Source organism: Chenopodium album, chromosome 12 (genome assembly GCF_948465745.1).
Source record: "Chenopodium album chromosome 12, dcCheAlbu1.1, whole genome shotgun sequence".
In the NCBI taxonomy this organism is placed as follows: Eukaryota; Viridiplantae; Streptophyta; class Magnoliopsida; order Caryophyllales; family Amaranthaceae; genus Chenopodium; species Chenopodium album.
The window spans coordinates 43902063-43914945 of record NC_137845.1 but is presented as its reverse complement, the minus strand read 5'-3'; the positions used below and the strand labels follow the sequence as shown (position 1 = coordinate 43914945).

Sequence of the window (12883 nt, the reverse complement as noted above, 5' to 3'; positions counted from 1 at the left end):
CTTCATCCATGATCACTGGGGAACTTCTTTCTTCGACAATTACAGACTGAACCTTAACATTATCTTCCCAGGTTAGATTTACTGCCAGATTGGCTAGCGCATTAGTGAAACTATTTTGTTCTCAAGGGAGATGTTTGAAATCGATTTCCTCAAAGCATGGGATAAATTGTTGGAGATGGTCAGTATACATTTGCAACCTTTCATCTCGAACCCTCCACACTCCAATTGTGTGAGATATAATGAGGTTTGAATCACCGTACACTATAAGGTTTCTTTCCCCTGCTGCTAAGGCTGCCTTTACACCGTAGATGCAAGCTTCATACTCAGCGGTGTTATTGGTTGTTGGGAAACTAAGTTTTATTGAAAAGGGAATACGAACTCCATAAGGATCAATAAGTAACACACATACACCATTCCCCCTTCTATTGGATGCTCCATCAAAGTACATCTTCCATTGTGATGTATTGATATTGAATAAATGTTCATCCGGGAAGTCATTATCGAATTCATTTCCTGATATAGGCCCATATGCTAATTCTTCAGATATGGCTCTCCCTTTAACAGATTTTTGACTAACACATTGAATATCGAACTCCGAGAGAATAGCATGCCATCTCGCAAGTCTTTCACTTAGGATAGGTTTCTCAAAAGTATATTTGATAGAGTCTAATCTTGAGATGAGGAATGTTGTATGAGCTTGTAGATAATGTCGGAGCTTCTTTGTTGCATAGATTACAGCGATGCATGCCCTTTCTAAGGGAGCATATCTAGTCACATATTCTAAGAACTTTTTGCTTAGATAATAAATAACAACCTCTTTTTTGGTACCTTCTTGATATTGAGCCAATAATCCCCCCATGGCAGTTTCCGTAACTATAAGATACAAAAGCAAACGCTCCCTGGGTTTGGGTGGCATCAAAACTGGAGGATTAGAAAGATAATTCTTCATTGAATCAAATGAAGCTTGACACTCATCATTCCACCTTTTTGGCACATTTTTTCAAAGAAGTTTGAAGATCTGTTCACATCTAGTTGTAAGTTGTGATATAAACCTACTGATGTACTGGATTCTTCCTACTCATCATTCCACTCTTTGTGGGAGGCAATTCGTTAATGGCCTTAACATTATCTGAATCGACTTTGATTCCTTCTTGACTCACGATAAATCCTAGAAGTTTTCCAGAAGTTACACCAAACACACATTTCTGGGGGTTTAATCTTAAGTTGTTTTTTCGAATTCTGTCGAAAAAGGACTTTAGTGCCGATATATGTTCCGCACAGTCATGGAAATCATATCACCCACATATACTTCAACAGTGTCATGAATGAGGTCGTGTAAGATGGTTGTTGCAGCACGTTGACAAGTAGCACCATCAATTTTTAGTCCAAAGGGCATCACTTGATAGCAGAATGTCCCCCATGGGGTAATAAATGATGTTTTTGGTGTATCATCCTCTGCCATCAGTATTTGATTATATCCTGGAAAACCATCCATGAATGAGAACATTGCATGGCCCGCAATACTATCCACCAAGACATCTACGTGAGGCAGTGGAAAATAATCTTTTGGCGATGCTGCATTTAAATCTCTAAAGTCGATACATACTCGAACCTTTCCTTCCTTCTTTCGAACTATCACCACGTTAGCTAACCATTCGGGGTGTTTAATTGGGCGAATGAATTTTGCATCAAGCTGCTTTTGGATCTCCTCTTCGACCTTAAGACTGATGTCTGGCTTCATTCTTCGCAACTTTTGTTGTTTTGGCTTACTTTTGGGATAGAGAGGAATACGATGTTCAGCTATGTTACGGTTAACCCCCGACATATTGAATATGACCATGCAAACACATCTACATAGTTTTTAAGTAATGAAATGAATGCAACTTGTTCTTCAGGGGAGAGGGAAGATCCTAATTTAACCTCTCTTATGTCACCTTCTATGCCTATATCTATAACTATGGACTCTTTTATAGGTGTCATGCATGATTTAGGCTCATTGAAAGATTCATTGTCAGATAACTCATGATAATCAACATTAATTTCTTGCATACAAACATGTTTAGATTCTACAAGAGCTTCGATGTCTTCATGATCAGAGAAATCAGATTGTGTGTGGAGGGAAAATTGGCTGGATGAAGAACTATCTGTTTCATAACCATCCGAGTGGGAGAAATAAATCTCATTTGTTTTTGAAAAAAGTTTAAGGGAAGGGTCTTTTAGGTAGGGTTGGTTTTGAGTTTTTTCGGTTTTCATTTGAAGTTGAACATCACCCCCAACTGGTACTATGAGTGATAATGCATCTATCTCTTCAATATCTCCAAATTTTGTAGAAAATAAATTTCTTAGGACACCATGCTTCAAGTACTCTATCCAATCAACGTATTCCTTTTGTTTAGGCTTCTCATAAAACCACTTTTTTTACCATATCCTCATCTCTAGCCTCAGCGAAGAAGATCTCTAGTCCAAGGAGTATTTTTTGTGAGGCAAAGTCATACCATGGCTCAGGGAATTCATGGTATGGCTCGGTATCATTTTGCAAAACGAACTGTCCACTGAGTGTTAGAGATGATCTTTTGTGAATGTGAAAGTCGTGGCTAGGAACATATCCTAAACCATGGCGATTCTTCTTGTCAATGATGGGGATGGGGTCCCTCCTTCCTTCACTGTTTCGACCTAAACCTTGACCAGGTATGTAACCCATTTTCATCATTAATTGTAGACCCTTAGTAAGTGGCTGGGATATCAAATCTTGGTTTTTTAGGATGGGATTTTCTAGTCAGCTTGAAAGGTTGGTTGCTTGAGAGTGATTGGTCATATTTGTAAAGAGAAGGCTTCCAAATCAGACGTCTGTTTATCCTGGGTGGTTACCTATACAAGGGGTATTAAAGTCAACCCAAGTGGGAATGAAAAGATATGTATGAATCATGCAAATTCGTATGCCAAATAAGATTTTTTTTTTTTTTATTTTTTGAAAAAAGGACACTTAGAAAAAAAATGCATATATATGAATTTTTTTGTTTGGAAAAAAGTAAATGATGTTTTAAGGAAAGAAAAAAGTTAGTAAGGACTGTTGATTAAGGTGTTAGATTACGGGTTTCTTTACATACAAGGTACCCAAGATATTAGAACTCGCTCATTCTTTGACATTTAGCCATGCTACTAAAACCATTTGGGTATGCAAACACGGAAATTTTAGTATTATTAATTAATAAAGGGAAGTGAAATGAGTTTACAAAAGGGTTTATAGGTGTTCATCTCTTATGTTATACCAATTTTGAAAAAGAAAATAAAGGAAAAAGATGTAGAACATGGGCATGTATCCCTTTAATAATTTTCTTCGGCGGATGCAAAGAAATTCAACAATTTTCTTACGCGCTTCCATATCTCCTTGTCCCTTGTACGAGTCCAAATTCTGCATAATCTCAATTTTGTTTGTGATACATATATAAAGTGGATGGTTGGTTTTGTGTTTAAGCAGCTGAACTCATGTCTGAGTTGCCTACGTACCCCCAATGGCACGGGTGAGAAAAGAAAGTATTGAAGGATATAGTAATATAGGAGTTTTAGCGTTATGGTGTGCCATGGGGGATCAAGCTGCACGTAGTTCTTAGGGTAGTGAGAGGAGGCATTTTTGTGGATTTTTTATTTTTTGGTTTTTTTTGGTGGTTTTTCTATTCTTTTTGGTTTTGTTTATGGTTTTTCTATTTTTGTTTATGTTTTTTTTTTTTGAGTTTTTGGTGGTTTTTCTATTTTTGTAGACAAAAGTTGTGTTTAAACGAGGTTGGCTAAAAAAGAAAGGAAATACGGATCATATTTCTTTTAATGTCCTGAACCTTCACTAGGTTCTTCACCGTAACCATCCTGCTTCATTTTATACAACCATCTAGCCCATGCTTTACATACTTGAGCACATGCTTTCCTGGTTTCATTGTCAATCCTAGGAAGATATGTGGCTCCATGATTGATTGAATAGAAGCAACTTTCGTTGCGGGTGTATCTTCTCCATCGGCATTTACGACAAATTCATCACCAAAAAGAGCTATTTGTCGCCAAGTGATCTATTAGATTGTGGTGCAGGAGATAATTGTTCATTCACAGTCATACGTCCTATTTCTTCACTTAGAGGATCATATGTCATAAGACTTGTAGGGTCTTCAATATCATTAGAAGTTGATATGACATTAATGGATATTGACCTTTTACGACTGAAATGTGATATCTTGGTAATATGTTTGATGCGCAAGCGAAGATCGTGACATCCGCCAGTGTCGTAACCGTGAAGTTGATGGTAATGACAATATTTGTGGAGGTCTACTCCAATAGGACTGGCTCCAAGTCGTCGGAGGAGTGGTTTGATAATGCCTTCATCGAGTAATCCTCGAAAGATTGCAGATTGAGATGACCATTGCTGCGATGAAAAACGTCGCACAAGACTATGTCCAGACCTAGGTTTCGTGTGGATTGGGTTGATTATCTTACGATCAATTAGGTCTTAGATAGAGCATCGAAGATCATAACATGAATCAGTTATGTGACCAAACTGACTACAATAACTACAATACCTCTCCATATTAATTTCAGGGGCGGGATTGCACACGACGATACACCACACTTAGAGGCTCATCAATTTCTGTAAATGATCTGTTTTTAGATGTCTCGGCACACAGACTGACCCTTGGCCTATGGTCTAGTAATTTATATGTGACGATGTCGAATCCATGTTGTTCCATATGCCCAAGAACATTGTATTTCATTGTAACCATTTGACGGTAATAGAAATCATTAAGGTTTTTTAACATGATGAGCATAAATTCTTTATCAGTGATAGGATTTCGGAGTTTGGATCGTATCACAGAACATCTGGAGCAGAAATGAGAGAATTTTTCTTGATTTGTCTGTAGTGTTGAAATCAAGACCAATTTCTGAGGGTCCCTTTGCCTGAACTTATAAGCCCAATCAACAAAAGCTTGTGTTATCTCCTTCCAAGTTGCTTCGCCAATGTGTTCAAGATTGTAATACCAAGATAATGCTGCTCCCTCCAAGCTACGATCAAACAATGTAGGGAGGTGTTCTTCTGGGACATCCAAAGGGACAAGGATGTTGACGAACTTACTAAGATGGGAATCGGGTCGCCTGTGCCATCAAATTTGTCTAACTTTGGAAGGTCTTGGTATCTTGGTTCATGCTTATAGCCCGGAAACAAAATTAATTTTTCTGGGCAAATTTTAACTTCATAGACTTTAACATCAAAATCTAAATCAAAGTCGTTGCGCGCGTCACCAACATTCATGCGATTATCGCTGCTAGTCCACAACTCTCCTTCTTGTTCTTGTTGTTCATTATTAATCCCTTCCTCTGGGGTTCTAGGTTCTTCTTCCTTTTCTTGACACAGAGGTTCATCTCCTTCTTTTGGGATCTCAATCGGGTCCTCCGGCTCTATATTATTGTTCTCATAAGATTCTTCTATCCACCCACAAATTTGAATGCAAAAGACATTAAAACCATCCAAATGAGTTCCTTCTTCTTCATCTAGGTGTAGCACAGATTTCCCGATAGGTGAAATGTTCATGATATCTGGATCTCCAGGGATTGTTACTACTCCGTGATTGGTCAGTAATTTCACCTTTTGATGTAACGTTGAGGCTACAACCTTGTTTTCATGTAACCAAGATCTTTCTAGCAAGAAGTTAAAGAATGCTTTGATGTCAATCACTGTGAACTCCATTTTCCTGGCTATTGGTCCCTATTCAATGAGTAATTCGATGGAACCTAAAACTTCCCTCGTGGCGTTGTCGTAGGCTCGAACCACTTGGCTTGATGGTGCCAAATCATCCTTTGAATGACCAAGCTTAGTGAGCACTCGATAGGGACACACATTGATTGCGGATCCGTTATCAACAAGAACTCTGGGTATTATCCATCCATTACATCGGACAATGATATGTAATGAATTATTATGGTTTGAAACTTTAGGGAGATCTTTGTCCGTGAACATGAGGGTACGACCTACACCATGAATAAGGCCTACCATCTGATCTGGGGTAATGGACGGATCAACTGAAGCTTCATTCAAATGCTTAAGGACCGCGCTTCGATGAGGTTGCGAATGCATAAGCAACTTCCATATAGAAACATTAGCATTGACCTCCTTCATTCGCTTGATACCATCGTCTTCTATGTTGACTTCATTTACCATTAGTTCTTTCCCTTTTTCTTTTCTTCGTAAAGCATCTACTGGATTATCTTCTTCAAGATAAGAGGGTTTGAAGTGTCGACCTGCTCGAGTTAAATGAGTTACTTCCACTACTTCATCATCACTAAGATCATCAAGGAATATATGGTGCATATAGTTGTTTGGGGTGGAGAAATACACCCCAGTATTTCTTTCAACAATAGCCATTGCAGATGCAGCATCTTCATCTTCCTCATGGTCCAATATAAAGTATGTGTTGTCGTAATTTATAGCTCCACATATCCCAACAAAAGGATCTTTGCGGAGGGTGAAGTTGTGACCTTCTATCTTGATGACTCCATGAAAAGAAAGTTCATGATCTAGACACTTGTATACTTCAGTCGACGATGTTTCATATTTGCGGGATTCATTTCTGGTGATCAATTGGGTTGGGTCAAGATTATTTGTGTAGGTAGAGATAGCATTTATGGAGGTAGGGGGTTTGTGATTTGGAATGGGGTTATTTGTGATTCTAGGTTGAGTGTTATTGGGTTTGTTGGCTAAGGTTCCAACAGAGAGCCTTCCACCATCTATCAAGTCTTGCAGTCGATGCTTGAATGTCGTGCAACTTTTGATGTTGTGTCTAGCTCCTTGGTGAAATTCACAATGCTTGTCTGGGTTGTAGGTTGGTGGTGGGTTCCTTGGTGGAGGTCTTGGGTTCAAGGGTTGGATTAGATTGGCTTTTTTAAGCTTGGAGAATGCCTGGGCATATGTCATGTTTAAAGGAGTGAATTCTCTTTGTGGTCGGAGTTGAAATGCTGAAGTTGCCCCGATGTTGTATATCATGTTGGTAGGCTTTGGAGCAGATGCATCATTATTGGTGACTTTCTTATTAGCCCCGACCCTTGAATTGTATGAGTTGCCGTTGTTAAATCTTCCTTCTTGATATCTCCCTTCTTTATAGCATCTTCAACCAATGACCTAGTTGAGATAAGAGCTTTAAAAGATGGGAAGTATTGATATGCCATCTGTTTTTTATGTACAGGAAGGAGATTTTTCACAATCATCTGCAATTGCTCTTCTTCATTTGGCCTATTTATCATTTTAGCTGCTTTATTTCTCTATCTAGTAATGAAGGAAGAAAATGTTTCGTTAATATTCTGTGCAGTAGTCTCTAAATCTCTTCTCATTATGTCAATCTCTTCATTGTATTTATATTGGTTGGAAAACTCTCTCACAGTGTCAGCCAAGTTTGAATTTTCCAGATTTAAAAACCAATGTGAAGCAGCTCCCTCAAGATATTGTTGAAATAACTGAGCCACCAATGGTTCACCTACACCCCAAGGGCTCATGGCGCCAACATAGAGTTTTAAGAAGTTTGTAGGACTTCCTGTTTCGTCAAAGTGTGAAAAAACTGGCATTTTAAAACCGTACGGGAGGCGCGCTTTAGGAAATAGGGTTAACCCATGGATTTCCATCCATGGTTCGGCCTGCGTGATACCCTTCAAAACTACCTTCATCTTGGTAATTTCCTCTTCAATCTTAATCGGAATTTCCCTGTCATTATTTCCATTATCCAGTGGGAATGGTGAGGCTACCTCTGATTTCAGTGTATTAGAAGTATCTTTGTATTTTGTTTTATGAAATTCACCACAGTTTGCTCTACAATATCTTGTTGTTCGATTATGGCTTGCATCACCCCTTAAGTTCCACGAAAGGATCTAAACTGAAGCTTGAGTTTTGTTGCTCATTGTTTGAAGTTCCAGCCATGCTACTATAGTTGGGGGAGGAGAATATAACTGATATCGGGCAAGGGGAAAACTCAGCATAAATGGATCTTTTACAATTAAAAGGGGCTAGGAGAACGAGTCTAGATCCAGCATGGGTCCATATAGAACTCATGTAATAAGGACATGGCATAATGATGTGAAAAGGAAAAAAGGAAAAAAAAATGTTAGTATCCATAAGTACATAAAAAAATGCGATTAATGAAAATTTAACAAAGAGATGAACACCTAAAATACTCATTTGAAAAGATTCCCTTTTATTTTTTATTAAAAAAAGTTTTGTCGGGATTCATAGGTTCACCTCTAGCTTATGTTAGAAGTTTGAGGATTTTGTTTGTTACCACCTTGTGTATTGAATTTCGTGACACGCTATCGATTGTTCCACTACAAACTCTAGCCTATATAAGTTCATCAGTTATTCTAGAGGCAAAATAACCTTATTCCTCCTTAAATTAAACAAAAATAAGAGAAAAATCATAAAAAAATTAAAAATATTCCCCCATGGATCTTAGCTTGCCTCCTCAAAGTTCTCGTTCATCCCGTGTAAGGAGGTTGATCCAATTTTTCTCAGAGGACCCTACTCATTCTCTTTAAAATTTGAGGGATAGGGAGCATGAAGCGGTTCTTGCTTCCATGTCATTGGAAGACCGACTAGTCGTTGGTTCTCCTATAGGGTTTTCTAACCAAATTCTCCCCACAACTACTTCTCCTACACCTTTAGTGAGGCCTATGTTGGTAGGTAATTGTGAAGGAGTTATGTCTTCGATAAGTGCAATTACTAGATATATCAAGGATCACTATTATGGAGATAATAAGTTCATTCTTTTGGGTCGTCATTGCCTATTGCTAGATTATGATAAATGATATTTGGGCTAGTCAAATAGTCCAAAGCCCTTTAGAATGGATCCTATGAGGTCACACAACAAGAGTATTGGGTTAAACAAGTTAGAGGCCCATTAATGGGCCTCATGAGATTATGACAAATCATATAGAGTGTTGGGCTAGAGTAGGTTAATTAGGAATAGGAGTTGGCTTAACATGGACTCTTATTTAGAGATGTTATCTATAAATAAGATCTATGACTTAGATTGACATAACAATTGACAAGTCAGTTAATTGTAATTCAAGCAACCAAATCCCAAAACCCTAATCCTCTCTCTCTCACTCACGGCCCTCTCTATCTCCTCCCCTTGTCCGTATGGCCACTCCCTTGTGGTGGTTCGTGTGATGGCTCGTGGTTGGTTTGTTGCTCTCTCTTCTCCGTAGAAGGTCAATTGAAGGGTTCAATTGCAACTAACTAGCATTAGTGGAGGTTTAATCCGTGCTCGTGGACCAAGTAGAGGAATCACACTTGAGGTTCTTTATCTCCCTTGTTCTTGCTCGATCATACGTGGAATCACGCTTCAAAGGTATAATTACTTATTCTTTATGTGTTGTGCATTGATCTTGGTTATTAGATGCTTATGAATATGATTCATGAAATTCCGCTTAGAGTATCTAAATCCCTACAGTGGTATCAGTTAGCATATGCATGTACATATATTGAATATTAATTCTTTGGTAGTCCACAATTTTAATTCAATTAGGAAGGAGAATAATTTACTTATGGGTCAATTACTCTTTTAAATGTGATTTAACATATAGAATTATTAAAAGTTGTTTAATTTGCTCAAAAATTAGCCTAAAAAGATCCGAATTTTGGCCCTATATGTTCGAAAATTCGAACCCCCCCCCCCAAAACCCTAATTCGAATTTTATTTCGAAAACCCTAAACCCCAAATTGTGATTTTGTGTTTTGGTTTTGATTTAATTCGAATCCTATGTGATTTATGATTTTAATCTATTTAATTTCATGTTAAATTATGAGTTTTTCATGATCAAATTATTTAATTTAAGAGTTAAATTGAATTGGGGATTAATTTCATGAAGAACCCTAATTTCAAGATTGAATATGATTTAATTTTGAAATTAATTGGACCACATAAAATTAATTTATTTTAAAAAAAAAAAGAAATTGTTTTAATTTAATAAAAAAAAGGGTTTTGTGAGCGAAGGAAGGGGCGGGGCGGGGCTGTAAGTCGGAGAGCAGGGGCAGCAACAGTAGCACCGTGCAACAGTTGCGCGACATTGTTGCTGCTGCTGTGCAGCGTACACCAGCCGGTGTATGGCCACCGTGGCTGGCTTCGGCTGGCCACACCGTGGTGGCTGGCGCACTATTTTTTTAAAAAAAAAAATTATTTTATTTTTTTTGATAAAATCATATTTCAAAATTAAAATTAAAAAGGATAAGTTTTTATTTGAAAAGATAATTATCAAAATTAAAGTTGTTAATTTTGTTAAGTTTGGATAATTATTGAGCAAAAGATTCTATATGGATAATAATTGATTAAATAATGAAATTATCCCATAATTATTTTAGGATAATAATTGATTTAAAATTATGTGATTGGCTAGGCAATTAGGATAGAATCTCCTAAATTAGTTAGGATAATCATGGAAAATAAATATGATTTATCTTCCATAATTAAAATAAGATTTGATTCTATCTCACACCTAAGATAGAGTATATGATATTTAATGATTGATAAAGAATAATTTATGATATTATATAACTGCAGTAATTCAATTAAAATATGAGATATTAGAGCCATGTTTCCTTAATTGTGAACATTTGATGTTGTAGTTTAGGAAAGCATGACGAGTGATTATTATATGGCATATATAATATATGATGTTATTTATTGTTATACATAGACTAGTATGGCCCATAGATTCTAAATACGATCTGCGCATCGTGACGTATTTTTGTAATCTAAATACGGTCTGCGTACCATTAAGTAGTAGATGTAATTTATTTTATTTTATTTAAGTAGTAGATAGAATAGAATAACATTACAGGTTGCAGTTGATCTAAGAAGCCAATGGAGTGAACACCCAAAGGAGTGAAGACCCAAAGGATCTAGATGGATGAGATCCATGAAGGTTCAAGTGGGAGTTTTACTTTATTAGTTTTTAGGATTAAGGGGCCATACTATGTCATGCTTTATTTATGCATTAGTAGATTATGCATGTTAGATATTATTGATGTTTTTGACGATGCGCTAGAGTTCACTAAATAATCACAACATAATAAAATAAACCTTCGATATTTATGATAGGTCATGCCAAAGTTGGGTGTCATTTTATATCTTCGGAGAGTTGGGGTAAATCAAGTTTTACAATTTTAATTGGTTATACTCAACAAGGTTACCTAAAGAGTTTAGAACCTTGAAGCAAAGGGTAATAATTAAACATGTGATGATTAAGTATTCAACCAAGAGTTACAAGAGTTGTAATCAGTAAAGAGTTTACTCACCTTGAAAATGTAATGGTTGATGGTAGGGCCAAAGTCCGGTCAATTATTGCACAAATAAAGGGTCTTGGAATCATTTAATTCAATTGGGATCAATTTACATTGAATAAAATGCTTTAAAGTTGCCTATATTAATACGCTAAAGGTGCTTTAAATTTTATTAAACATAATTATTAAACTTTGCCTCGTTTTGATTTTGTAGATGAATAGCTTTAACGACAACACTTATTTGCCAACCAAACTGAAAACAAGGCTTAATCTCATAAACTTCAGGGATTGGAAGAAGAGCTAAGAAATGTTCCTAGGTGGCCACAGTCTTGAGGCTCGACTCTACGTTCCCATTGAGAGCAGATTCACAGTTGGTTTCACTCCTAATAGGCATTCGAAAGATGTTTCAGATGCAGAGAAAATCAAGGAACTCATATTGGCATCTATTCCAACTTGTTGGAAAAGAAGGTTCAAGGACTATGAGTTAACCAATCTGTACAACTTTCTTCGTGCCATCTGTCGAGGTAGCATTGGGGCATTAGGAAGTGGAGGCATCAACGATGAGAATGTTAGAGAGATAGTTAACTCGATCCCTCTAATGTACTACTCCTGGACTGACAATGTAAGGTATGAGACTTACAATATTCATTGTAAGATAATGGCTAAGAAACTCATTCCTAGTCAGTCAGTTAGAGACCATGTGAAGGAACTGATTGATTTATTCAATCGGATGGATATCTTAGGGAGACCATTTGATGATGACTTTGCTCATGACACTATTCTGTTCTCACTCCATGATGGATTTGATCTCGTCAAGCTTATTCATGATGATAAAGGCTCGACAGTGACACTAGTCAACCTTTTGATCAACCATACAGAGGAGCACTTGAAGAAAGAGGGAAGCCAATGTTTCCATTGCGGTAGGCGGTCTTGCGACACGCTAGGGTGTCCCCATTACACACCAATGAAAACGGAAGGTAAGGAGTTACCTAATGTTTTTGTTGTTGAAATCAATCTTACCACCTCTAGCAATTGGGTATTCGATACCGGTTGTGGTGCTCACATTGTTAATAACATGCAGGGCTTAAGAGAGAGTAGGAAGTTAGCTAAAGGGGAAGTCACACTTCGAGTAGGAAATGGAGCAAAAGTTGCTGCACTTGCTAGTGGAAACTATCATTTGAGACTTCCGTCTGATCTTATTTTGGTGCTTAATAACTATTATTATGTCCCAACTATTACCAAGAACATTATTTCAGTTCCTATTTTAGATACTGAAGGTTTTTCTTTTGAAATAAGAGACAAAAGTTGTTTTATTTCCAAAGAAAATATGTTAATTGCTAACGCAAAATTGATTAATGGCTTGTATGTCTTAGATTATAAAACTCATGTTTACAACATAGATCAGAAAAGGCGCAAAGCAGATGAATCAAACAAAACCTATTTATGGCATTGTAGGTTAGGTCATATAAACCAATCGCGCATCCAGAAATTACAAAAGGATGGACTCCTGAATTCATTTGATTATGAATCATTTGAGAACTGTGAGTCATGCTTGTTAGGTAAAATGACTAGGTCACCTTTTAC

The 12883-nt window shown here is 37.1% G+C and overlaps 1 protein-coding gene across 1 annotated transcript; it reads right to left on the bottom strand.

The window, feature by feature from the left end:
* Positions 1-5743: 5743 nt before the first annotated feature.
* LOC145571210 (uncharacterized) lies at positions 5744-7018 on the bottom strand. The gene has a single exon (XM_081630280.1). It carries the CDS (start codon positions 7016-7018, stop codon positions 5744-5746), a length of 1275 nt encoding a protein of 424 aa, XP_081486406.1.
* Positions 7019-12883: the final 5865 nt, after the last annotated feature.